General features: G+C 51.5%; 10 protein-coding genes across 10 annotated transcripts; 4 read left to right on the plus strand and 6 right to left on the minus strand.

The window, feature by feature from the left end:
• Window positions 1-316: 316 nt before the first annotated feature.
• Window positions 317-830, minus strand: IAQ61_006280 (uncharacterized protein; the record flags this gene model as incomplete). Its single annotated transcript, XM_066097121.1, has 3 exons — window positions 317-353; window positions 427-610; window positions 716-830. 3 exons carry the CDS (start codon window positions 828-830, stop codon window positions 317-319), a joined length of 336 nt encoding a protein of 111 aa, XP_065953113.1.
• A 394-nt stretch (window positions 831-1,224) lies between these two features.
• On the minus strand, window positions 1,225-2,967 carry IAQ61_006281 (uncharacterized protein; the record flags this gene model as incomplete). The annotated part of the gene is made up of 3 exons (XM_066097122.1): window positions 1,225-2,078; window positions 2,128-2,659; window positions 2,681-2,967. Coding segments are annotated over 3 exons (1,185 nt in total), but the record flags the coding sequence as incomplete, so codon positions are not given.
• Window positions 2,968-3,160: 193 nt separating this feature from the next.
• Window positions 3,161-5,303, plus strand: IAQ61_006282 (uncharacterized protein; the record flags this gene model as incomplete). The annotated part of the gene is made up of 2 exons (XM_066097123.1): window positions 3,161-3,296; window positions 3,352-5,303. 2 exons carry the CDS (start codon window positions 3,161-3,163, stop codon window positions 5,301-5,303), a joined length of 2,088 nt encoding a protein of 695 aa, XP_065953115.1.
• A 1,558-nt stretch (window positions 5,304-6,861) lies between these two features.
• IAQ61_006283 (uncharacterized protein) lies at window positions 6,862-8,955 on the plus strand (the record flags this gene model as incomplete). Its single annotated transcript, XM_003835642.2, has 4 exons — window positions 6,862-7,481; window positions 7,535-7,740; window positions 7,790-8,201; window positions 8,253-8,955. 4 exons carry the CDS (start codon window positions 6,862-6,864, stop codon window positions 8,953-8,955), a joined length of 1,941 nt encoding a protein of 646 aa, XP_003835690.2.
• A 482-nt stretch (window positions 8,956-9,437) lies between these two features.
• Window positions 9,438-10,801, minus strand: IAQ61_006284 (uncharacterized protein; the record flags this gene model as incomplete). The annotated part of the gene is made up of 2 exons (XM_003835641.1): window positions 9,438-10,148; window positions 10,205-10,801. The coding sequence occupies 2 exons, from the start codon at window positions 10,799-10,801 to the stop codon at window positions 9,438-9,440; spliced, it is 1,308 nt and encodes a 435-aa protein (XP_003835689.1).
• A 799-nt stretch (window positions 10,802-11,600) lies between these two features.
• Window positions 11,601-12,864, minus strand: IAQ61_006285 (uncharacterized protein; the record flags this gene model as incomplete). The annotated part of the gene is made up of 2 exons (XM_003835640.2): window positions 11,601-12,526; window positions 12,669-12,864. 2 exons carry the CDS (start codon window positions 12,862-12,864, stop codon window positions 11,601-11,603), a joined length of 1,122 nt encoding a protein of 373 aa, XP_003835688.2.
• A 428-nt stretch (window positions 12,865-13,292) lies between these two features.
• Window positions 13,293-15,347, minus strand: IAQ61_006286 (uncharacterized protein; the record flags this gene model as incomplete). The annotated part of the gene is made up of 5 exons (XM_003835639.2): window positions 13,293-13,818; window positions 13,891-14,159; window positions 14,216-14,604; window positions 14,666-15,181; window positions 15,299-15,347. Coding segments are annotated over 5 exons (1,749 nt in total), but the record flags the coding sequence as incomplete, so codon positions are not given.
• Window positions 15,348-15,791: 444 nt separating this feature from the next.
• Window positions 15,792-17,539, minus strand: VPS26 (Vacuolar protein sorting-associated protein 26). The gene is made up of 4 exons (XM_066097124.1): window positions 17,093-17,539; window positions 16,524-17,021; window positions 16,352-16,468; window positions 15,792-16,299 (listed from the first exon to the last, which is right to left on the minus strand). The coding sequence occupies exons 1-4, from the start codon at window positions 17,307-17,309 to the stop codon at window positions 16,196-16,198; spliced, it is 936 nt and encodes a 311-aa protein (XP_065953116.1). The 5' UTR covers window positions 17,310-17,539; the 3' UTR covers window positions 15,792-16,195.
• Window positions 17,540-18,694: 1,155 nt separating this feature from the next.
• IAQ61_006288 (uncharacterized protein) lies at window positions 18,695-20,419 on the plus strand. The gene is made up of 2 exons (XM_003835636.2): window positions 18,695-19,475; window positions 19,535-20,419. The coding sequence occupies exons 1-2, from the start codon at window positions 19,227-19,229 to the stop codon at window positions 19,991-19,993; spliced, it is 708 nt and encodes a 235-aa protein (XP_003835684.1). The 5' UTR covers window positions 18,695-19,226; the 3' UTR covers window positions 19,994-20,419.
• An 813-nt stretch (window positions 20,420-21,232) lies between these two features.
• IAQ61_006289 (uncharacterized protein) lies at window positions 21,233-25,293 on the plus strand. Its single transcript, XM_003835635.2, has 3 exons — window positions 21,233-21,894; window positions 21,956-23,296; window positions 23,351-25,293. The coding sequence occupies exons 1-3, from the start codon at window positions 21,660-21,662 to the stop codon at window positions 25,096-25,098; spliced, it is 3,324 nt and encodes a 1,107-aa protein (XP_003835683.1). The 5' UTR covers window positions 21,233-21,659; the 3' UTR covers window positions 25,099-25,293.
• The last annotated feature ends 324 nt before the right edge of the window (window positions 25,294-25,617 follow it).

Genomic DNA, 25,617 nt, shown 5'->3' on the forward strand with positions numbered 1-25,617 from the left:
CCAATTATGCTCGGGTGTAGGGGAGCAGTCCTAGGGCTGTAGGTAGGTAGGTAGGTAGGTAGGTAGGTAGGTAGGTAGGTAGGTAGGTAGGTAGGTAGGTAGGTCGAGGGCAACGGGTGGGCGTACCAGCAAGCGCCCAAAAGCAAGCAATTATAGCTAGAGAGATAGCAATTGAATGCCGATGAAGGCCAAAGGACAGCCAAGAGGAAGCAATTGAATGCCGATGAAGGTCAAGGGACAGTCAGCCTTTCCATGCGACCAGCGCAATCGACGCGTGAAGTTGGCCTTTCTCAGCGTGTGCTCCAGCCGCCCGCTCTCATTGGATGAGACCAAAGCTCTCGATAGAAGCGCGCCTGTGGACATGGTTAAACAGACTGTCATGCAGAAGGGAGGAGGTCTGCGGATGGAGGGCAAGGGGAAGCACACTGCAATTTGCTGCTCAATAGTGCTATTAATCGCCGTGTGTCGTCTTGGAGAGCGATAAGAAGGGAGGGTGGGGGAGTGTGAGTCTGGAAAGAGAGAGGCGGGTTGGTGGCTACCGTGTGGGCTGGCCCCTGCTGAAGACTGAACCGTGGTGAACCGAAGATGACGACAGAGTTTGTTGATGGATCTGGTGGGACTTGGTTGGACAGAGAGATGAAGAGGGAGCAGAGAAGCCCTTTGCTTTATTTATACCGCATGCCACAACCACACGTAGGTACCGTAGCGAAGGTACTTTGATCTGCAAGTCTCTGCCATTCCTTTGCGTTGCTCTCCAAGTCAAAGCTTCTTTCAGCGCCATGGCTGACAGGCTGATGGTCCATCGGTGGGACCCTTGTGCATTGTTGCATTTTCGGTGCCTCCCATCATCCATTGCCCCTCGGCGGATCACGGCGGGGCATCCCATCCGAACACTGTGGCAGACTGGAGGGGAGTGGTTGGAGGCTGGCGGCGGGCAGTGTGCTCTCGCTCGCTCTTTGACAGTCCCTTGACTCCTTTGGGACTCCTTGCCTTGTGGCCAGAATTCATGGATGCCTACAGAGGGACTTGGCAACCGACAAATGGCAACCTTGGAAGTCATGTGTACATAGCACCTATAATACTACAGCGTATGACAACCCTGCCTGTCAGTGCTCACTGCTCAGAGCGTTCCACGAAGCCTCCCGTTGACGTGGTCACATTCACACACAAGCACGTCGCTGCGACTTGAGGGCGAGAACGTCTGTACATATGTCTTCAATGGGGCAAGTCTGCACGCGACAACTTCCCCCCCCCCCCCCCCCACAAACTGTCTGCTCGCTTCCAAGTCGCTTAACTGCCTAGGGTGTGGCAGCAAATTGGTGGGAGCATGACTTGGAATGGCTTCGTACTGTGTGCAGTAGGAGTAGGTACATAGTAAGGGATACATGTATGTAGGGACCTAGCTACGCCAACCACACACCGCTTCGGACCCTGAGGATCCCAAGTACATACCATACCGACCGACTTCTAGAGTGCAGAGTGCATGATTCGCTCAGCCTGTTATTGGCTATCCACCCGTCAACGTTGCCTCACAGGCTCTCCATCTTAAGCCCCTCCGGCCCAACTCGAGTCATCATCCTGTACCCTGGCGCATCTGCGGGGAACCCACAGCTCACTTCCGCCTCTGGGTTCAAGCGTGCAGCCATTGCCTTATTGCGTTATCGTGGACCCTGCAATCAATACCCAGCTCTCATGCACCTGCAGAACGACCGTCAGGAAAAGAAGAATGCATTGCCTTCGCCATCTTTTCGCTGCGCCTTGGAAAGGTCCTTGTCCGGCGCATATTCCGCCCATGCGCTTGCGGGGAAGATGTGCTTGTTCCTCTCATACCACCGTCGATCCACCACCTTGGTCACCGTCGGATCATCCCCGAACCCCTCGAGATCCTCATCCGCCACCGTTGACGCTTTGCCTTTGATCTTCTGTGATGAGTTGAGCGGATCGTAGGCCACACCATCTCCCTCGCCCTCTCCGCTCTTTGCCGCAGGCGTTGCCTTGGTCGGTTGCGCCGAGTAGTGGAACAGAGGGCCATGGAAGCCAGCAACTTTGTTAAAGAGGAAGTGGTAGATTTCGTAATGCTCGACGATAGTTAGCGCAGGCACGACGGGACATCGTCAGAATACATACGTGAGGCAAGATTACTTCTCCGCGCACAAGCATCAAGTCATCTACACTCACACGAGCCCAGTCCCTTCGACTCTTGTCGCCGCCCATTCCTAGCTCAGCCCCCACTTTCCTGGCTTTATCCAAGAATAACCATACTTGATCGCCTTTCTTGATCCTGCAGCGACCACCAGGCACGTTGGTGCCATCGTAGAAGACGAAGGGTATCACCACTTCCGTCGCCTTGACGGCTTCACGCATGACCAGGAATTCTTGTCGTGCCAGATCCGCCTTCTGCGCTTCGCGTTGTAGCGCTGTTTTGGTCATGACCCGCGGTTTGAGACCAATGTTTGAGTTTGCAGAAAGTTTCTTCCGAGACACTGGGCCTTCTACCTCAGAGTTGGCCGTGGATGAGTCCGCAGCCATATTTTCGCCTGGTGTCGGTGCCTTCGCCGCGGTGGGTTCCACAGCTTCATCGTCGTCCATACCAAAAGATAGCTTGCCTTTGCCAGCTGTCTTGCGCTTCTTTTTGGAAACGGGCTTAGCCGTTGGTTCCCTGTACTTGGCAAATTAGCACTTATCTATAGCACATGATTGTTCATAGCTGTACCCCTCTGGTGCACTTCCTTCAGACGAGACTGCAGATTGCCCTCGCTCTTTTCGGTCAAGAGCTTCAGCGCGACGTTTGCGATAGTCATTTAAATTCACTAAGCCGACGGTCTGGGCTTTGAGGAGGTCCTCGGCTGTCGCTGCCTGGGTGGTAAAGCGTGAATTTGAGGATGCATCTGGACGCTCAGCTGTACCAGGCGCAAATTTGTCCATAGTGACATATAAATTGGAGGGGGAGGATGTTAGGAATCGTCGCTACTCAAGAACTAGATGAGCAGTAGCGCCGGATACAAAGTCGCGCTAGTTGACGTCCCGTGATCACGCGACGCGCCCTTTCCTCGAAGGCACGTTACGGACTACCCAACTCCGCTGTACCCGAATAGAACGCCTCAACAAAGCGGCTAGATTACAACAACCTAGAGCATCTCGCGAAACATGAAATGCGACCATGCGAGAAATTCAGGATTCTGACGATGATCTCGACACTATCGAGGTTGATATTCCGCCGCAACAACAGCAAAGCAAGCCCGTGCCACAACAGGAAGACAGTATGTCTCCACAGGCACATGGTACCGGATCTACTGGTAAGATAACAACTCATCGCCTCATTGCTCCTCAAAATCTAAGAGTCATCTTCAGAGTCCTTGAGGAAAGCGCTACAGAAAGAGCATCGGGCCCAATTTCAATCTCAATCTAGTCAATTGGAGACCTCTCTTTCTTTGTCTGAGAATCCAAGCAAGAGGAGGAAAACATCCGCAACACCTAGCTTACTACAGCCTGGGGAGTCCACGTCGCCAAAACAAAATGGTCCCGTCACCAGTAGCAAAAGATCGAAGTCGTACTTTAGCAGTCCGCTGCCCAGTGAACCTAAATATGTCGCGACCGAGATTGATCTTCGGTCTCCCCATGAACCAGTTTGGAATCTGGAGGGGACTACGCGTGAAAACTATGCACACCATGAACCCATGGCTATGTTTCCAGAACCATCCAGCACTGTGGCAAATACTACCCAGACGCAGCTACATGTGCTGGAAAGGGTACGAGGTCCAGTCATGCTGGGCCTCTCCTCCGAGGTCGACGCTCCCCGCAATTTCTTTCCACCCGAACCCTCGGTACCGTGGTCAGATCTAATGAAACTTACACCGGGCGATCCTCTATGTCTCAGTGGATCTTCTGATCCTATCTCAGAATCGACATCCGCAACTCCTATTTGCTGGGATGCAGAAGTAGATTCATCCGCTTCGCAAAAAAGCCGGCGAGGTTCTTCTACAATTCAAAAAGGTAGTTCCCTACAATATGAGATCGCACGAGACGATTGTCGACCCGGTGATGCGACGGTGCGGCCTGATAAGGACAGTTTGATCCCAAAATCGTCAGGAAGTACTACAGAATCACTGCATAATAATAAGACTGGGCAAGGACCTTCAGATGTGTCAAAATCGCAGCCACAACTTCAAGATGAGGCAATCTTCGATTATGACGACGAGCTATCCATCGGCTTACCGAGAGAACGATACAAGCCCCGCCCAAGTCGCTCAAGGTCTCTCAAGACTGATACTCAAGACGAAATTGACTACTCAGTCGTACCAGAGCGAGCCAAGAAAGTATCAGAGCGGCGAAAAACAGCAGAGATCCCCAGCAGCGTCGAAATACCAACCACCCCTCAAAAGATTCAGCAAATCTGCGACATGGGCTTCACGCCAGACACAACCAAGAGAGCACTGAAACATAACAGTGGTGACATCACATCAACTGTGGATTGGCTAGTCACGAATGGCATTGGGGAAGACGAACTGGCCTCACACCCCATCCCACGAAAGAAGCCAATTACACCGAAGTCACATGATAAAGCAATGGACCCAGAAGGACTGCAGGTCATCATGCGTGAACTGGATGAATATCGCAAGGAGGACTCGATACATCCAGAAAACGATGCTCCAGCTCTCACCACAACGGATGGTACTTTGCACCCAAACCCCATCGATAAGAAGCATGCGGTTGAGCATATAGACACAGTCCCAGTGAAGAGTCCCAAAGTCCAGGTCATCATCCAGAGCAAGTCTCCAGCCAAGACTCCATCTGATCTACAAATGTCTTCGGGACCTCCAAAGAAAGGCTCGAAGCGAAGAAAGACCACCCTGGATCAGCCAGATTCGGAGCCATCCACAGTATCATTGGAGCTTCCAATGTTATTAACAGAGAAGAAGAGAGGCAGAGGTCGCCCCAAGAAGGCCTTGGAGAAGCCTACATCGATTGATGTAGTGCAAGAAACTGTACCACCAAAGTCATCTGAGGAGCAGCAGCAACCTGAAGCGCTGCGGGCTGTTCAAGTCAACGTCGCTTCCGGATCAACATCTGCAACTGATGTTGTAGTGGACGGTGCCTTTGTGGAAGGCAGCGAAGCACTCATTGACGAGCCTTTGGCGCACGCTCATATTTTAGAACCCGAGAAAAAAACGTCGACAAAGCCGCAAACTTCAGAAACTTCATTAAAGTCGCCGACACCGTTGAATAGGGGGAAAGTGCCCTATCGAGTAGGGTTGAGCAAAAGAGCAAGAATTGCGCCATTACTGCGCGTGCTTAAAAAGTGAGCCGCACGAGTTTCGCATGTCAGTCAGTACAATAAGGTACAGACAGTCCACATGTGATAGAACGTTGACATTATGATACCCGCTTTCTGTAGCAATACCAATACCCACCCGTTTCTCATGATTTCAATTATTCTACTGGTGGCCTCTACGGCGTTGAGCTTTGGCTGCCCACTATCACAATCGCAAAGCTAGACCAGTTCAGGGCCTTGCATTAGAAAGGACCTGCATATACGGTACGGAGTGTCCGGCTTGTTCGCTCCGACAGAGACTGTCGCCCCTATCCACTAACTCGACCCGTACCGTAGTGCAGCGGTTGCAAGAGAGAGTTGCGATATTGTGATGTCAGCAGTCCAATACCAGAGCCAAGGTCCTGCGCACTACCTAGATCCTAAATATATGGTACTAGTACTCGCATTTGCGCGTTGCAGTCTATTGGGCCGCCCATTCCGTCTGGAGCGACCAACAGAGCATACACTGTACTGTGTCATTTGAGTAAGTTAACCAAGCTTCGAGCGGAAGCTTCACATGGCCACTGGGCAACATTCCCGCCAAGGCTGCCAAGTGGAAGGCGAATAGGGGCTCTAGTGCCTCAGATCGGAATCAGTCCCATATTCGAGTGAGTTCAACGGGGATACTATTTGCGGCAGGCTATCGATACAGCTCGTCATTGAAAACCGCTAATGATTCTGGTTTTGGCGCTATGGGAAGAGTTGTTACCAATGAGAGACATGCAACTCGCGTGGCGTCCCTGGTTGGCCCATTACAAATTTCATTCTTTGTGATATCTCCAGGTACGTAATGTCACGTCTTCTTGACGAGACTGTGTTGCATTGCATGGCCGGTAATACGGACGCAACATGCCTGGGAGGGATCACACTCCCACAGGTCAACCATATGAGGAAACGCGGAAGCGACTCGCCGCTTTAGCTGGCGTTAGCCTTGTAAAAGCTCTCCGCGATCAAGGCTACGCGAAAGGCCAAGCACTCAGATTCAGGTACCCGAAGCATTGCTTTATATTTTTGGATTGTTCGCGTGCAAGCCCCTTGGCACTTCCTGGGCGGTTCTGCCGTCCCTTTGTCGTCCATCAACATACAACAATACCACGCCGTAGAAGTGTAACAAAGATCGAGGCATTCAAAGGGTCTGGCTCAAAGTTTAATGTGTACAATAAGAGCCTGGAAAAAATCGAGGCCCGGCCTATGACGCGCTCACTGAAGACGCCGTCCCAGTCCTTTGTGATCTTGCAACAACCCCGCTCACTATCTGCTCGTATTCCGCCAGCCTTCTCCAGGCCACCATCTTGGCTGGAGACGATAGTGTGATGAATGCAATGGCTAGTGAAATCCAACCGCCTCTCTGCAGCAGCGCCATGTCCGAGGTTCCTTCACAGTATGTACTGTATGTCATTGATATAAGTATTAAGCGACCATTTCCCCTTTCCTGATCCCGCACTCGTCTTGCTCTTGTCTGAACCAAGCGACCTTCACTCGTTCACTCTTTTTACTTAATTCATCGACTCTGCCGACCCACGCTCGCTTAATAGCTTTTACAAACAGACATGCGTTTCACAGAAGTTTTTGCCGCCTCTCTGGTGGCCCCATTGGTCGCTGCTCATGGTATTGAAGGTGCCCCTAGGTTTTTTGGACTGCCGAAAGACATGAGGGCAAGGAACCCTTTTGCCGGTTACCAGGCAGGGTACACCAATTTGCACAAAAGTGCTTTGCCCAAGCGCCAGGAAGCCGACCCAGACAGGTGTGGAAAGCAGGGTGGAGGAGCTGTTTGTGCTTCCAACAAATGCTGCTCTGCTGAGGGATACTGCGGAACGACAACCGATCACTGCAAAGCCCCAGACTGTCAGTTTGAATATGGTATTGCCTGTGATGCAAACTATACGCCTGCTGGAGCATCCACTAGGAATGATCCTCGTCCTCCCAAGGGTTCTGTTCTCAAGGGTGGTGAGGGCATTTGGTCTTGCAACACACCTGGAACTGTTGCCATTACATACGATGACGGCCCATACATTTACACTGAAGGTGTGCTAAAGCTGTTCAAGGACGCTGGAATGAAGGCCACCTTCTTCTTGACTGGCAACAACCTTGGAAAGGGATCCATTGACGAGAAATGGTCTGGTGTGATCAAGCAGATGTATGCTGATGGTCATCAGATTGCATCGCATACGTAAGTGAATCAATACTTCTCGTTCATCTCTCAAAAATCTAACAAGGTGATAGTTGGTCGCATCAAGACCTGAGCATCATTACCGAGGAGCAGGTCTACGACCAAATGGTGAAGAACGAGATGGCTATCCGTAACATCATTGGCAAATATCCTACTTACATGCGCCCACCCTTCTCTTCGTGCAGGGCCGACTCTTCATGCCAGAAGGTCATGGAAGCACTCGGATACGTCATCTCATACTTCGATTTGGACACTGCTGGTACGAGTCTTGTACGCCTGTCGTCGACGCAAATACTGACAAGACATAGATTACACGACCTTGGACAACATTGCCGTCGCACAGGCCAACTTCAAGTATGGCATCGACAACATCAATAATGAGAGCGTGATGGGGGGCAACGGCGACAAGTTGGCGATCGCCCACGACATTCACCAGGCAACTGCCGTCGACTTGACAAAGTACATGATCGACTACCTCAAGGCGAACAACCTGAGGGGTGTCACTATGGGAGAATGTCTTGGTGATCCCGAGGCCAACTGGTACCGTGACTCAACTGCGTCTCCCCCGAGAGTCAGCTCCACCAGTGCCTCTGCCTCCGCTGCTACCCCTACCGGCCCCGCATCTGTTGATGGTGCTTGTGGAACCAAGTCCACGGAGGGCAAGGGACAGTCTTGCATTGGTTTCACCGGCCCTCTCGGTCTCAGCGAGTGCTGCTCTCAGTAGGTGCTGACCCTATGTTTAACACTAGTTAAGCTGACTCAATGGATTAGGTACGGATGGTGTGGAAACACGGCTGATCATTGCTCCACCGGATGCCAGGCTGGCTTTGGAAAATGTGGTAATAATGAGATCAAACCCACTGCTTCGTCCACCGCCAGCACCGCTGCTTCTTCCGCCAGCGTGAGCCGTCCACAGTCTTCCCCGAACGCGCATGCATCTTCATCGATTCCTGTCCAGACGACTTCCTCATCTGCATCACAGCCAACTGGCGCATCTTCCAGCCACCAAGCTCCATCATCTACTCACGAGGCCGAATCATCAACGATCTACCCCACTGGCTCTGCCTCGAAGGACACCACCCACTCAACCATGTCCTACCCTGGAGAATACCCTGTTGAAACCCCAGTCCACCCATCCAGCAGCGCCACAAATTTCTACCCCGTTGACACCCCCGTAAACACCCACACCCCCATCTATGAGGCCAGCTCCTTCTCCACTGCCATTGTGAAGCCCAGCGCAACTGCCTGCAAGGCCCCCAAAGTCTCCACCATGGCCCCTAAGCCCACTGACCCTGTCAGCAAGGACGGCAAGTGCGGCAGTAAGAACGGCGGGCACACTTGCGCCGGCTACAAGACGCCATTTGGCGAGGAGATGGGCTGCTGTTGCGTTACCAGCGGTAAATGCAGCAATGACCCTTGGGCTTGCAGCGCTGCTGGATGTGATAAAGGATATGGAAAGTGCAACGCTCACTAAGGATTTGTCGATGTGTATGATGTGTATATGCGTGTCGTATATTTGTATAATGTAAAATCTTGTTCGTTTCACTTCTGGTGTTTTGGAGGCGGTTTGGAGTATGGTGGGAAGAGAATAATGATGTGAGAGCAACGTAACGCTCATTGTAAACTTTTCCATATCGGGAGCTTATACTTTTATGTGATTTTTGTGCACCTGCAATGTGTGGGACCTCAGTACTTGGGGATCGTGTTACAGGTGCCAGATGCTGTGGCGCCCAATTATATACCTGTGCCTATGCAACCCGGATGTCTCGGTTGCTTATAGTATGCGCATGTGTGTTTTCCATAAGATTTTTAGCGTCAAATATACCAATAAAGCAATCTGTTAACACTGTGACGATGGAGTGTCTTCTGGCGGCATGGCTGAATAACTTTACCTTCTGAGAAGGCATAGTTAACGGAATGCTGAACTTGTACATGATATCTCAATTGCGCTCACTTTTAATCTTCACGTGTGTCATCTACCAAAGGCAATGACGGGCGCAGTTTTGCAAAAGCGACCCAGACGAGAAGCGCTAGAATCGTCTGCACGAGAATGGCGAATCGGAACACACCGATGCCCAAGCCTTGTACAACAGCGCCAATTGCAAAGGGCAGGAAAGCTCCCCCAGTCTGTCCCAGTGAAGCAACAAATGACACTGCCGCGACATGTAGCTCTCCCGGTAACAAGCGAGTCAAGACGACAATCGCAGAAGGGAACATAGGCCCCATGACGAATCCCAATAGTGTCATCAACACAATGGACACCGCTGAGGATGAAAATATGGCGAACAAGGCTTCCAAACCGACAGCAAGGAGGAAATACAGTGCCGTCGCACGACGTACACCCATCCTGTCCGTAGCAAAACCTAGAGAAATCCGTCCGATGACCATGCCAATCCAGTACCCGGAAGACGTCAGACCAGCAACATAGGGTGTTGCATCGCGACTTCGTAGCATAAAAGACACCACCCAGCCAGATATTGCCGTCTCAGTGCCAACATAGGTGATGAAGTATGCCGCGCAGAGCCAGACTGCAGGGTACCTGAACATGGCCTTGATATCTGGCCTGGCGTCCGTGAGTTCCGACTGCTTGCTTTTTCGATACGCAGCTGCGTCTTCATGGCGGAATGCTGAGACAAGTAGCAGGAATGATACTCCTGACGCACCCGCCTGTACTTGTCTTAGTTTGCAGACCATGGCGATTATGTATTGGGAAAGAAACTTACCAATATGGAGTACCACAAATGCCACGGCCTATGTCTTGTAGTAATCGTCGTAACAAGAAATGGCCCCGCCGCCCCACCAAGCGAATAACTCCCATGAAGCATTCCTGAGATCGTATTCGCTTTTTCCATGCTGCCTGCCCACGCACACCAACTCCCGTCCAAAAGCCCCGATCCCAGGCCCTGAAACGCAAAAGCGACCAAGACCATGCCAAAAGAGGGATGCGAGGCCACTGTTGCTGTAGAGATAAATTGGAAAACTGGACCAATGGCTGCTATACCACGCTGGCCGTAGCGAGCGTGGATAGAGTCGCTACATTGTGCAGCAATTACGTAGCCAACAGGGCCGGCGAGGAAGATGAGAGAAACGTGGAGGTCGGTCAGGTGGTAGTGGGAGGACAGTAGGGGGAGAACAGCACCCATGGAGGAATTGAACAGGCCGAGGGTGGAGAAAGAGAACATTGCCGCTGCGATCTTAAAGACGAGTCGGTTCGACATTGCGCTTTGGGTCGGTAGCAAGGCCTCATTTCGAACTGTTGTATTTTCATTCGAGTCGTCGAGTAAAGGAGACTCCTCAGAAGTGACAATCTGGTTGGCCATGTTGCAACGTTGCGTCTTGGTTTGGTACGCGAGATGCTGGGGTGGTGATAAGTATTCCTAACAGGGATAAGTCATATATCCGCACATTGACCTGCTTGATGATCCAATAGTTGATTAAGCTACTCGTTTTGGATGTATACGGTGAATGAGTGTATATTGTTCATCCTATTCCGTTCATCCCAGGGGTGAGTTAGCCGTTGGCCGAGGCTAAGGAACCACGCTAAGTGGATGACATCACCCAAGCATGGATATAGTTTGAAACCATGGCAAGTTTCTCCTCATCTTTCCCTTTATATCAATAATAATTCATCTTCGGATTCTCTATTCTTAACCAATTATGGAACACTATACTACGCTTGTATGCGGGAGGACTGCTGACTCTCAAAGGCGATCATTTAGATTTCTAGTCCGTTACTTGTGTGTCTTGCATGGCAAGATTTAACGAGTATCATCCATGTAAGACGCAACCTCGTAGTTAGAAGATTCTTCGGACTGCATTCGTCAAATGCCTGTATTGGACATTGTGATGTAAAGTTATATTGCGTGAGGTAGCGTGTCCCGTCCGCTTGTCATAATCAGTGGCCAACATTTACTAATAGTATACCACGGTCGACAGTACCCAGGCCTTGAAGTTGACGACTCTGAAAAAGACTTGTAGCTGAAATCTGGAGAGGACGCATGAGTGTACCGGTGACACTGTGGTCACTTCGTTTTTGAGAACAGCAATGATGACTACGCGCACCATCACAACGCCGACCACGCACATTCAACATTCCCCTTTGAAACTATCCCATCTGAACTACCGACTCTTATCCTCATCCCGCCCTGGCCAAACAATTTCCCTCCTCCAAACAGCCCTCACACACCCTACAGCGGCCACGCTCCAAATCCCTACCAACAAGACCGTCATCACACTCGCAACCCACAACACCGGCTCACTCTCCAGCTCTCTCCCAATGGCACTCGTCGAAAGCATGAACCCCACATTGGGAAAGATAAATGCCCACCAACTGAGCGAAAACGGCATTCTGCCCACCACGACCACATTTCCCAGTACCGCCAGCGCAAACAACCAAAACCCAAACAGCCAGAGGAATATCCCCATGAAGAGCGCCAGGATCTTGAGAACTTCTACCGCTGTGGGATGGCGTGCCAGATAGCCCGTAGAAGAAGTTTCAGATAACACATTCGCCAGTCCAATCACTGCGACAACAGTAAACGCGCAACTCCCCACAGGGATAAACATGCCTGGTCTCAATGCCGGTGGTGGTAGTCCCTGATCTAATGCGCTCCGAAGATAGCTCACGATAGCAATGAACGATATACACCATCCAACCCCCTGCCACGCGACTCCACTAACCACGATTGCCAGCCTCCTCTCCTCAGGCTGCGATCTAGCAATTAAACTCGCAATAGTCCCAGTCAGCATCGCACTATATCCCACGAGAAAGAGACTAGGCGAATACGGGATTGGACGGACGGTGCTGCAGGAAATCAGGATCCAGTACTGCAAGATGGAGTTTAGCAGGGAGATGGCGGCGTAGATCCAGTACAGGACGTGAAGAGTGGAGATGAGCCAATGGTATGCGGGACCGTGTGCCACGCCGTAGAGTTGAATACAGCCGATGATGACGCTGATGGAGAGGAAGAAGGAACCCAGGAAGAAGGATTCAGCCGGGTGCGTGAAGGCGGCTTTGAAGTGTTGTGGGTGAAGCAGGTAGCGGGCTAGGGTTAGAGAGCATAGTAGTAGAAAGAGAGCGATGTTGAGGAAGAACACCACTAGGCCGATTTCCGTGAGACCTGTGTTGAAGGGTTGAGTTTTTTTTGTACATGTATGGGAGAGGGGCTATGGCTGCTGATTACGTACCGTTGAATCTATGAGGAGTCTCGGCGAGCGCGATGGCGAGGCCGCCTGTACTCATTGTGCATAGAAACCAAGCAAATGTAAAGTGTTTCAATCTCTCACGTAGCCCGACATTGGCAAGTTCTTGCCCCTGCTGTTGATTTTGTATCGCGGTTGGCTTTTGCGAAGGCGACTCGGCCATTGTGCTGGGTTCTGACATGTTTGCAAGCTCGATGAACCGGGGATTCCGATATCATATCACTTGGGGATACCTCAACTTCGAGGCTGGTTGACGTCTTCCTTTTCTAACATGTTGGATGGACGGTGGTGACTACGGCGTGTGTCACTAATGGATAATGTGAGAGATCCCTAGGGTTGGTTCAAGGGCTCCGGCAGTCGATTTCATTTGAAGTTGCCCACGAGGAGTTGAGGTTGGGCGTAGATGTCGGCGGCAGGGCTGCGGCTTAACTTGGTTTCCGTTAAACCCTATTTCCGGGGTTGACGCAAGGGTATCATCGGCCTGTTCGGCCGCGGTATTACTCGTCGGCCTGTCTTGCCATCTAGGTACGCATATCAAAGAGATAGTTATTAGTTCTTTAGGAAACAACATCATCCTTAGACAAGCAAAAATTCAAACATAGGCAAAACCTATGCAATTCGCTCAATCTGATCTCTCGCCTGTTTCTTCCTTTCCCTAACCTTCCACTGGATATCCCCCGGTTGCGGCCACCTGTAATTTACCGGCGACTCGCCCCCTACGAACACGCACAAATCGTACATGAACCCCCCGACCAACGCACCGCTAATTGATGCACCCCAGCTTCCATAGGCCCAGTAGCCTGTGGCGAATGCCTCCTCGTAGCCCACCCACATGGCGATGAGTCGGGGACCAAGGTCACGCGCAGGTGAGATGCCCAAGCCGGTGTTGTAGCCGAGTGCAATCATGGTGACGAAGACGGTGAAGCCAAAGATCAAGGCTGTCATACCTTGACCCGGCGGCGAATTCTGGTCGTCGCCGAGGGCAAATGCGATGCAAACGTATACTGCCATGTAGACGAAATCGTTGAAGAAGCCGCTCGAGGTCGAGAATTGGGGGCCCTTGGGGAAAAGCGCGCTGCCTGTTTTATCAAGAGTCTTACCAGGGTCAACGGCAATGATTGCGTCGCGGTATAGCCTGTTGGGGGGTTAAAATGTTCAGTTGAGTTTTTTTTAGAGGTGTAGGCATGAAGGCAAGGATGGAACTTACGCGTATGCTAAGCCTCCTGCACAAAGTCCGGCCAACATTTGCATACAAATATATACGATGGCCATTTTCCAAGGGAAACCACGATAGACAGAGAGAGAGATGGAGATTGTGGGACTCAAGTGAGCCCCGGATACACCGCCGGCCACGTAGATTCCTATCATGACGGCGAAACACCAGCCCCAGGCTTGCGTTTCGAAACTGCCAGTGGAGTTTTCAGAAGTAGCAACAGAAAGATTGACGCAGATGCCGATGAAGAGGTAGACAAAAGTCTGTGATAGAAGAGTAAGTGTAAAGTGAAACATGCGTTGTGCACAAATATACATACAGCGAGAAACTCGGCTGGAGCTTGTGGGTACTGTGCGCGTAGCCTGGCGATTGGGTTTCGGTATTGATTATAAAATTCCTGTTCAGCTTTCTGCTCGTGGTCTTTGATTTCCGCTTCCTCTTTCTCTGAGGCGGTCGTTTGATGCGTGTCTAACTCTTGTAGCGGCGGAAGTCCATCTTGCATACCAAACTGTTGTTGCTGTCCACCATCATTGGCATATTCGAGACCGTGATTGTTTACTGGTGCCCTATCTCCGCTCTGCTGCCAGGCTCCGGGGCTCTGAAATGATGCATCGGACTGGTGGGTCGGTCTTCGGTGTGTGCTCGTTATGCGGCTACTATTCGCCATGGTCTGGAATGGGTCCTGGGGTTCGATATCATGATCGAAGCCTACCAAGTGAAGGTTGTTAGTACGTTATGCCGAGCAAGAGGATCATGAGTGAAGACCCACTCTTTCCATCATTGAATTCAAGTCCATCTTGCCTCCCAACACCATCCCCATCACCTCTCTCTTCCTTACTCAATGACCTTTGCAAGTCTCCTCGCCCCCACCACATACCCTTGCGAACGGTACGCGGAAGGGGGGCTGCCAATCCGAAAACTGGCTTGTCTTTCTGTTGATTATACCAAGGGTTCAACCTGAAGTATTCATTCTCGACTTCCACCTTCTGCTCTTGCGACTTCTCGGGTCGTTGTGGTGGGTCGCGAGTGACACCTCCACGGTCTGTCCGCTGGGTATGTGAGCTCCTAGCTGTCTCCAATCTCGGCATCGCAGTTGGCAGTCTGCTCAGCCGCTCGTTCTCTGGCCGCGGTGGCCCAGAGAGACCCAGGTGATCAGTAACATATCTCCCAATACTGGATGCAGTTGATCGCGTGTGGTCTAGCTTTGATGGTCTAACTTCTGAGGCTGGTTGCTGGTCCTGCTCTGTGTTTGCTTCATTCGAATGATCGCCTTGCGGCGCTTTAGCTAAGATGGATGTTAGACCTACCACTATTAACAAACACTCCGTCGACAAGGTGCAATGAAACGGATGACAGAATTCCTTTCATTTTTACTTTTGCTGAGAAATCTCTGTAAACTTACTGTTGGGCGTTGTCGGACGTGGTTCCGACATGGTGATTCGGAATGGCCACTATAGATGACGGATAGAAAGACTTAGGCCCAAGTCAACGCAAGGCAGGATAAGGTTGAATATAATCTTTAAGACGTTTTGGTATGCGCAGCTAACAGATCATATAGTGAAATGGGATTTTGAAATGCTGTCATGGAATTTTCACAATCGCATATGCGACGTCATTACGATGAAGCTTTTTCGCAGCAGGGCCCATATATATGTGTTGTGGGTCATGGTGCAACATGTTCGTATGAATGGCCATCAGCAGCACTTGCTTGGCTAACGAGGTCAATGATAGGAAATATAGTTCTTCCGTCTCTCAACGGAAGAATTACATGGCGCGATATGATTCTGCTACAGGGACAGAAAGCTACTTAGATGGATGTAAAGTATAATCGGAAGTGCGGGTCGGCTAATGGACGGGAACACTTTTGAACACAGACTAGGGAATGGCAGGCCAAGCTATGAAAAAGAGCCTCAAATTTTAGGTCTGCAAGTACTATTGTAGAGTACAGTAGCACGGAGAATGTTGTCTGTCATGCAGAAGGTGCCGTTCCTCCGTCTCACAGTCATGCATTGCATTGTCGACTCGACCCACTTGGCGATGGAATGCCGATGGAAAGTCGGCGAAGAAATTCTGCTGTACTAGTATTGTATAGTAGAGTAGAGGCGTGTGGCTCAGCGCGCACCAAGTGTGGAGTTGTCGGCGAAATTTGCCATGTTTGCCGACTTGTCTCCGCAAGGAATTACTTTATTTGTACTGCTACGCTTGGGTGTCTGCACACTTGTACAGCCCGTTCACCCCGGGTGTGGGGTCACATGGGAAAGGGGAAAGAATGGCTTGGCTGGGTGATTACTGCAACATCTCACGAGACAGCCATCAGCTTGTTCTGCTCTTGAGCAAGGGTCAGTCCCTCTGGTGCCTGGCGGAAGAGCACAATCTCCGACTGCTTGAAGTATCGTCGAGCATCTTGGACGAGGTCAACTAGGCACAGTTTCGTGAGTCATGGAGAGACACATACCTTCATCAATCAGAACCAAACTCAAGTAATAGCGAGTCGAGTACTTCTTGTTGACTTCGCGGAAGGTGGGTGTGAGGTCGAAGCCGCCGAGGAATAGCCTGATGGGTATCGTTTCTCCTACATGATGGTTAATGAGTAGGATGCCAAGGTAGTCTCGCATCTTGCTACCTACCGCGCGAGGGCGAGCCATCCATAATCTCAAAGCGCACCAGCGTCTCGCTCTCGTTGTACTGGTTCGGGGCCGCACCGGTTGTCTCCCGCCGGATGATGGACAGCTCCATGTGCTTGATCTTTAAGCGGACGAGCAGAAAGTAGATTCTGCCGACAATCACGTCTTTGAGATGGTATTTCGACTTGGAGTACTCAAACTCAATGTGTAGACAGTCCTCAATACCGACATCCATCTTGATCGAGCTGTTTGTCTCTGGCGGTATCCGATAGGAATACACCCACAGGTCTTTTTCTCGTACGACATCTGCCATTCTCCGCGACACGGTGACGCGGACAAAGTAGCGCAGCTTTACGTTGATGCCATTGTACGACTCGTATTGCTTCTCGACATTCTTGAAGTTGAAGTCGAACGTCTGCGGGTGCTGGAGCTCGCCGGGGGCGGCTAATTCCTGGCCGAGGGAGAGGAATTCGTAGTGGTTCCCGCGATCAAAGAACATTTCTGTGTTGTGCGGCCTGACATCAGCTCCCGCTTCACGCCGTCTCAGCATGTGGAGAGGAAAGGGGCCTCACCGATTGTGCCGATGAACTGGACCTTGATGCCCGTATGCTCGAGTCTTTTGCCATCCTTGGGCCGTACCGTCACCTGGCCCTTGACCGACTCGCCATCGAGATAGAGGGGCACCTTTTCTTTGCGGTTCTTGTCCAGCTTGACATCTACGGCTGACCGGTCATCGAGGTCCTCGAGCACAATATCGATGTCGACCGGGGTGGAGAAGAAGTAGGACATGGTGGGCTGTGGGAAGCCGGCGTGTATTTGGCGATGGATGCAGCAGCTATCAGGCTAACAGACGATCAGCAAGCAGCAAGGAGCAAGCAGCTCCGACTGAAGATGCCGGTTGCCGGCTTGCGAATGGATCCAAGGCCAAGGTCAAGGGTAAGGCTACAATACAATAGGTACAGTACCTAGACGGGTTGTGCAATGATACTGTAGGTACGGTACTCTCTACTGTGGATACCGTAGGTTCGGTATAGTCGTGGTAGGCATTGTAACAGCTGCTGCGCCCCAGCTGTGGCAGGTTTCGTGGTCTGTGCGGCAAGCTACTACGCCACCTCTCCCTTCCCCTATAGTAGCAAGCTTGAGGTACCGGCACCTAACAATTGTGCCCTCCGTCACGTGACCCGAACCGCCCCCGCCCTTCCAAGCTTCTTTCGCTCCAACCCCCTTGCAGCCCTTGCAGCCCATTTCCCATTTCCCATGTCCCCCTCTCCCCCCTCCCTCCACACCTGCACTCCAGTATTGTATCGTACTACTCCTATCGCAATCAACTCCCGGAACAGCGCTTTGCCATAGCCGATGTTACATCATCGTGTCTCCGTCCCTCAATCTGCTCAGTGCTCACATCAGCCAACAGCTTGCCTTTCCCCCCGCTCCCCCCCCCCTACCCCCCATCTTCTTTTCCAACACACACCAGCTTCCTCGCTCCAACCTCCTTGTGGAACCACGTCATGTCCTGCCGCCAGCCCTGCCTGCAGGCAGTCACCTGCTCTTGCTCTGCCAAAACAAAAACATGCAATTTACAGATTACATACCGGCCAAGCTGCACACGAGCAACTGCAGCTTCGGGGCGTTTCACTCCAGAGAGAGAGAGAGAGAGAGAGACAGAGAGAGAGCCAGAGCCAGAGCCTAGGCTAGGCATCTCTCTAGGGCTTCCGTAGCGCCATTTTCCTGCAGTCTGCTACCAGCAGAGCCTTCACTCACACTCGCCTTTTCTTTTCTTCCAAGCCTCAACCATCTGTCCCAAGGTTCCGGCCCGATGCACTCCAGATGCGTTTGCCTGTGACCCCCACGCGCCATTATCAAATGCCATCTCGTCGTCTCGCTCTTGTACATAGGCACATGAGTACATAGCCAGGCTCTATGCTTTACACAAGTTTGCTTTCATCACAAACTTCAGCTGCCTTGATGGCTGGTGACACCGACCAGTGTGCCATCACGCCAATATCATGTCGTCTGCGCTGTCACCGAGCTGTGCCGACAACGCATGCAAGATGCATCAGTACCTGACCATGACTGGGGTGCAGCATGCGGGGAGACGATGGTTTGCCAATGGCCGAATCGTTTAGCCTTCCCCCCGGCTGACTACTCTAGTAGGCAGCCCGCCACAGGCAAACGCCATCATCCCACACGCCCAGGCCCACTCTCAAACGCCGACGTTCTCCCACATCATCTCTTTCCAGTCCTCTCAGCTTCCACGAGGCCCGCCTTGCCGGCCAAGGGTCTCTTTGTTGCTGCGAATCGCAAACCGCGCTCTGATGATGCTAACCCGAGACCCCCGCCCGGCTTTCGCTAATTCGCCTCCGGGACGAGTCCTGCTGAGGTAACATCACCATTCGGCCATCTAGCTGTTCTCAACCTAAGATCCCACCCCTACCGTCATGCGCCGCGGGAGGAATTTCCTAACCTCGTTTGCTTGTGTCCTTAAAAGGAACGGCATCCCGGAGACGTCTCGAGAAATTCCTGATTGCATCTTTGACCAAACCGACATAGACTCGTAAATTACACCCAGCTGGCTAGCACATTATACACAAACTGGAACCCAACCACACAACCCTTTGTCTCTAGCAAACTAAATTACTATTTACATCCGTGCTTGCTCCCACAACTTGGACACTGCATACTGTTGCACGCGCCAACACAGTCAAAATGTTGCAAACCATTGAGCAACCGCACGCAAAATCAATGTATTTCAATGCGCTGCCCACACCTCCTGTCTCCAACACGGCTTCACCATCCACTTCATCTTCTGCCGCAAATACCGACAACAATACTACCATGTCGATGCCAAATCAACACCACATCCTGATCGTGACCGGTCCCGCAGGATGCGGCAAGAGTACTGTGGCTCAGTTCCTCGCTACACGCTATGGTTTTGACTACATTGAGGGTGACGAGGTGGGTTGTCGACTGATTACGTCATGCGCCACGTGGTACTTTTTACTGACCGTCCTTAGTACCACCCAAAAGCGAACATTGACAAGATGGCTGCCGGAATCCCGCTCAATGACGAGGACCGCTGGGACTGGCTCATTCTTCTCCGAGACTCAGCGCTCACCAAGTTGAAGGAAGGCGCCAAGGGCGTCGTGGTCACCTGCAGCGCGCTCAAGAAGAAGTACAGAGATGTCATCCGCACCGCCAAACTCTACGACGAGAACCTAGAGGCCAACGTCCACTTTGTCTACCTTCGCGCTGACAAGGAGACTCTTCTCGCTCGTGTTCGCGCCAGGAAGGGCCATTACATGAAGGATGCCATGGTCGAGAGCCAGTTCGCCGTGCTTGAGGAGCCCGACGAGACAGAGTGCAAGCAGCTGAAGGACGTTGAGATTGTCGATGTCAAGGGTCCGCTACAAGAAGTGCAAGAATTGGCTAGCGCCGCCGTGGACACGGTGCTATCATCAAGGCGCCCTCATTGACAAGTCATGTTCTTTTGCTGATTGCGACCGTATTCGTATTTTTGTTACTCTTATTGCATAGACTCGGGGCAGCAAGCATCTCCTTTTGGATTCATGGGCAACGGCGTATTTGAACAAATATATATATATATACCCCTCGGAGCATAGGCAGGCTTGAGATAGGAGGTATCAGAGAGGGACGATCCGGGAGTGGGGGATACCTAGGCAACTCTTCATTCAACCAGTGGCCGAGGCTTGCTCACGTATGACGACTTGGCATATTTATCAACAATGGATTCAACTTTGTATTTGTTGTTACCCGTTTTCAATGCGTGAGATGACCATGGCACGTGCTTCTACTTTCCGATAGATGGTTGAAGCAGTGACAGCGGTGAGCAATAGACATTCGGAGAAGCAACTGGTCAGCGGAACAGACAGAGAGCTGGTTTTCTTTTGTCTCCGAATGTGGCTCCAAGCACGTACTCGATCAAGTCACGTACCTAGGAGTAGGTATGCAACCGCTTCCTATTCTACCCAGGAACATGGAAAGCCAGGGGACAGATTGCCATGGGTATAACTTGATGACGCAGTAATGGACGACGAGATATCATCACTTTGGTGTAACTTGCTCTCCCTCTTTTCTAGATTGAGTATATTATGGCTTAGCAGAGCCTATAAGATCGCCCAAGACCAGGACTAGGCCTGGCCAATGCATGGCAGTCTTCCTACTCTACCATGCCATGTAGAGTACCGGTAGGTACATACTGAGGATGCAGATCGTTCACGCATGTCACAGGAACGGTTGGGAAGGATTATGTACCGTCTTGCTTCTGCTGCATAAGCGACTGCAGCAGGGTACAATACAAGTACAGCATGTACAATACCCGTTGTGGGGTGGATACTTGATGCTGGGCATGGAGAACGGCGATTTGAGGCCATAGTTGTCACTGCCCGTACTTGGCACCGAAGCCCTTGCACGTTTGCCCTATTATCAAAGGGAGAAAAACAAAATCAAAAGGGTTTTGTAAGACACACATGGTAACGTGTACAAGAAATCTGTACGGTAAATGGATGGATTCAATGCGAGGATGGAAAGCTTGATGGAGAAAGTTTGCTTCTTGCAGGGAGCAGGCCTACCTAGGTACCGGTATGTAGTGCTATGCTATGACGTTCTCCTCAACAAAGTCCATTCCCTATTTTCTGTTCTGCAGCCCCTCCTCCCATGCTTCTTCCATATACATCCACACACCCCCCCCCCCCTACTCGCCGTGCCAGCCGCAAGGAAGCCTGATATCCACTGCACTTTCGACAACCATGCTGGCCCCCTCTCAAAAAATTGGCCTCCTCACTGGTCTCTGCCGCAATCCGTGATCCGTGATCCCCGCAAGCGTTGGCTGTGCGCGCTGGTAAAAGAGATAAGCTCCCGGCGGCGCCAAGTTTATCTACTTACCTACCTACTACTGTACTTACCTCCCTACCTACCCGGACCGAATTGCGCGCCTCTTTTCTTCACCACGGATCCGCCTGGACCCTTCGGCCAAAGATACACCCTATCTCCTGGATCGAACCAGATATATAATATGCGTTGCTGCTAGTCGCGTTGCTGTTTCTGCTCTTTTTCATCCACCATATACTGTTCCTCCTCTTCTCTTCGGCTTTCGCCATCCTTAATCAGCGAACCGTGGCCATGCCGTCGCGTTTGTTTCAGCGCGACTCGAGCTTCGCTGAGCAGCAGCTTCCCTTTACGGGCGACAATGTCCAGGATACCGACTTTGCGCCAGACCAATCGCAGGCAGAGATGGGAGCCAACACCCTCCCACGGCGGATAAGAGCCCAGTCGATCACCTCTGGTGCCCTCTCTGCCTCGTACACGCGCAATCCTATCCGCTCATTTGCCCACCAGACGTCACATGGCTTTGCAGGTGAGTGTTGTGTTCATGTCAGAAACCTTTGTTTTCCCCAATTGACTGATTCACTTTCTAGAAACCCCTCAGTACTCGTCCCAAGGCGTTCGCGAAAGAAGCTCTCAATTGGCCTCGTACGCCCTCGACTCGGAAATTTATCAGGACCGAACACAGCAAAATAGTTTTGCAGATCCAGACACAAATTCTGCATTGATCTCCGACTACGGCGAGCCTCGCCCATCGTCAGACTCGGGACGCTGGACAGATACCATTGCGGAAGACAGCGAGGCCGAGACACCACAGACCGTCATCGGCCCCCAGCATGGAGACAAGAGCTTCTTCAGCCCTAGGGAGGCAGAGGAGCATACACAATGGGGAGACTCTCGCAAGGGACAGCCGAGTATGGGCCAGCCTGAAATAGTGGTCCAAGACAGTGAGCGCACGCCGTTGCTTCCTGCGCCAAGACTGTCGCGTCCAGACTCGCAGTCACAGCACAAGGCAAAGAAGAGGGATTCGTTTGAACAAACCAGCTTCCCAAATTTGTCTTCACGGGTCCAGAAGAGCTTTTCAAATGGCCGTGAGCTCGTGGCCAGACTTGGCCGCTCTCTAGCGAACCCCAAGAATTACACGGCGGATGCCTTGGTCTCTGGAGCCCTCAGCAGTCTACAGATCACATCAGCCGTCTTCCTTGGCCTGTTGCTCAACCTGCTAGATGCCCTCTCTTATGGCTACATCTTGTTCCCTCTTGGCTCGCCCATCTTCAGTCAGACAGGTCCAGACGGTATTTCCATCTTCTTTGTGAGCTGCATCGTCTCGCAATTGTGTTACTCCCTGGGCCTGTCCATGTTCAAGGGCGGCGTCGGATCTGAAATGATTGAAGTGGTGCCCTTCTTCCATAAAATGGCCTATTCCATCATGAATCAGATGAAAGGTGAGCCATCGGAAGCCATCATTGCCACAACGATTGTATCCTATTGTCTAAGCTCCATCTTGACGGGTCTCATCTTTCTTGCCTTGGGTGGCTTCAAACTTGGCAACCTCGTTAGCTTCTTCCCACGGCATATTCTGATTGGCTGTATCGGAGGTGTCGGATTCTTCTTGATGCTCACTGGCATCGAAGTCTCGGCCCGCATCGAAGGCAATCTCAACTACGACCTAGAGACATTGCAAAGGCTATTCTCGGCGGATACATGGTATCTTTGGGTGCTGCCGTTGACACTTGCCATTGCCATCATGGTGCTCCGGCGCACGATTGACAGCCCTTTTGTTCTGCCTGCATTCTTCATATCCGTATTTGCCATCTTCTACATTCTAGTCAAGGGCATTTTTCACACGGATCTCGAGGTTGTTCGCAACGCAGGCTGGATCTTTGAGAAACCCGAGGCTGGCGTCAAGTTCTATAGATTCTACTCGTACTTCAGTAAGTTGCTATGGATTCGATGTTCAAGTGGACCCATTACTAACATCTCACTAGAGTTTGGGAGCATAAATGCATCAGCCCTGGTTAGCACCATCCCAACAATGTTCGCCTTGTCCTTCTTTGGCATTATTCATGTTCCTATCAATGTCCCTGCATTAGGCGCTGCTGTCAAGGAGGACAACCTCGATGTAAACCGAGAATTGATCGCCCATGGCATCTCCAATACTCTGTCAGGATTCTTAGGTAGTATCCAAAACTACCTCGTCTACGCCAACAGTGTCATGTTCATCGATAACGGCGGGAACAGTCGAACTGCAGGTGTGTTGCTCGCCTGCGCAACTGCAGCTGTATGGGTAGCAGGCCCGGCGATGATTGGATACATTCCCATCTGTTTAGTTGGCGCCCTTATCTTCTTACTAGGCATCGATCTTATGAAGGAGGCACTGTGGGACACCTTTGGCAAATGCCACAAGCTAGAGTACTTGACCATTCTCGCCATTGTTCTCATCATGGGCATACACGATTTTGTTGTAGGTATTTTTGTTGGCATTGTTCTTGCATGTGTCAGCTACGTCGTACAGAGCTCTCGTCACCCAGCCATCCGGGCCACATATAGCGGTACCATTGCTGAATCGACCGTACGCCGCCCTCCAGCAGATTCCCGCTATTTAAGCAAGGTTCGCGGCCAAGTCCGTGTCATCAAGCTGGGAGGATTCTTGTTCTTCGGCACCATCGTCTCGGTAGAGGAAAACATACGTTCGCTCATTGACAACGACAACTTTGAGAAGCACCCTGTGAGCTTCATCATTGTTGACTTTACGCATGTCATGGATATGGACTTTTCGAGCTCCGAAGGTTTCCAGCGTATCAACCGTATCTTGAACCGTAAGAATGTCAAGATGATCATTTCCGGTGTCTCTTTCGCCAACCCCGTCGGTCGTGCCCTCCAGAATGTCGGTCTGTTGGACGAGGATAACGGCGATGAAGAATGCCCCCCACCACAAGTTTTCGAAGATCTCAATACTGCCCTTGAGTCCTGTGAAAATGAGCTACTGGAAGTCTTTCATAAGCATTGCGCGAGACAAAGCTCCAGACAACAGTCCACTCCTCCCATGACCATCACTGACGCAAAAGGCATTTCCACCTACGGCCAAACCGCCACGGGGGGCTCTCCAACCTCATTCGGCGCCAGTTCCTTGAATCCCCAATTTTCCTCGCCTCGCCGCGGCGCTCGCCTCCTAGCCGCCCGCTCGACCATGCGCGAATCTGGCGACGACACCCTATCTCTTCCCGACAATGCCTCGCAAGGCTCCAGCCAGCCCACACCAAACACCCCCTCTCGCTGGCGCAACTTTGCCCAGCCTCTCAAAATCATCCTACAAACTTTTGAAGATGTATCCACCCGCAATGAAGATTTTTGGCACGCCGTAGCGCTCTACTTTGAGCGCAAAGAATACGCTGCCGGTACGGTTCTCTACTCGCGTGGCGACGACCCAGATGGGTTTTATATTCTTGAAAAGGGACGATTCAGAGCAGAGTACGAGTTAGACCAGGGTAGCTTCTTTGAAGTCATTCTGCCCGGAACGACGTGTGGCGAGCTGCCCTTCTTCTCAGAGACGGATCGCACGGGCACGGTGGCGGTGGAGAATGATAGCGTGGCCTGGTTGCTGACGAGGGAGAAGTTCAACGAGTTGGAGCGTAGGGATGGGGAAGTGGCGAGGGAGCTGCTGAAGGTGGGGTTGAAGTTGACAAAGGAGCGCATGGATGCGATTACTAGTTATGTGCTTGTTACTGCTTCGTGATGGGGGGCATGGGATAGCAGGGCTTACAGAAGCTGGAGCTATTTGGAGCGCGGATATGATAGCGGGAGGAAGGGGTGTGTCTTTTTCCATGTATACAATTTCAGCGCGGAGTTGGGTGGGGGTGATTTGGATCAGTGTGGTTCAGATTGATGATGTTTTGTTTAGCACTGATCACGATGGCTATGTATCATCTGCACACGCACACGGATGTTCGGTCTGTCTGATTCGCCTGTGTTGTGTGTGTGTGTGTGCGTTTGTTAGAATGATGAGCACATGGAGGAGATGATATCCAAATAAGCATTTTTGAGCCGTATTAGGCGAATTGACTACCATGACATCGACTCAAATCTATGAACCAACAAGGGGGCTTATATTCCTCAAATAAGTCTGTTTAAGAGTGTTGCAACGCCCTCTCCATATACAGCAGCACCTGATAGCCGCAACCACGGTGGACTAGAGATTATCCCGCAACACAGTCTAGAGATTGTTGCACGGTGGTTACCGTTAATGCTCTCCAAT

Source organism: Plenodomus lingam (genome assembly GCF_022343315.1).
Source record: "Plenodomus lingam strain CAN1 chromosome Unknown contig_23, whole genome shotgun sequence".
Classification (NCBI taxonomy): Eukaryota; Fungi; Ascomycota; class Dothideomycetes; order Pleosporales; family Leptosphaeriaceae; genus Plenodomus; species Plenodomus lingam.

Coding starts and splice junctions, on each gene's coding strand:
- VPS26 (XM_066097124.1), bottom strand. CDS start 17,309: ATGTCCTACTTCTTCTCCACCCCGGTCGACATCGATATTGTGCTCGAG. Junction 17,022..17,092: donor CCAGTTCATCGGCACAATCG/GTGAGGCCCCTT, acceptor CGCACAACACAG/AAATGTTCTTTGATCGCGGG. Junction 16,469..16,523: donor GGATGGCTCGCCCTCGCGCG/GTAGGTAGCAAG, acceptor ACCATCATGTAG/GAGAAACGATACCCATCAGG.
- IAQ61_006288 (XM_003835636.2), top strand. CDS start 19,227: ATGTTGCAAACCATTGAGCAACCGCACGCAAAATCAATGTATTTCAAT. Junction 19,476..19,534: donor ACTACATTGAGGGTGACGAG/GTGGGTTGTCGA, acceptor GACCGTCCTTAG/TACCACCCAAAAGCGAACAT.
- IAQ61_006289 (XM_003835635.2), top strand. CDS start 21,660: ATGCCGTCGCGTTTGTTTCAGCGCGACTCGAGCTTCGCTGAGCAGCAG. Junction 21,895..21,955: donor GACGTCACATGGCTTTGCAG/GTGAGTGTTGTG, acceptor TTCACTTTCTAG/AAACCCCTCAGTACTCGTCC. Junction 23,297..23,350: donor TAGATTCTACTCGTACTTCA/GTAAGTTGCTAT, acceptor ACATCTCACTAG/AGTTTGGGAGCATAAATGCA.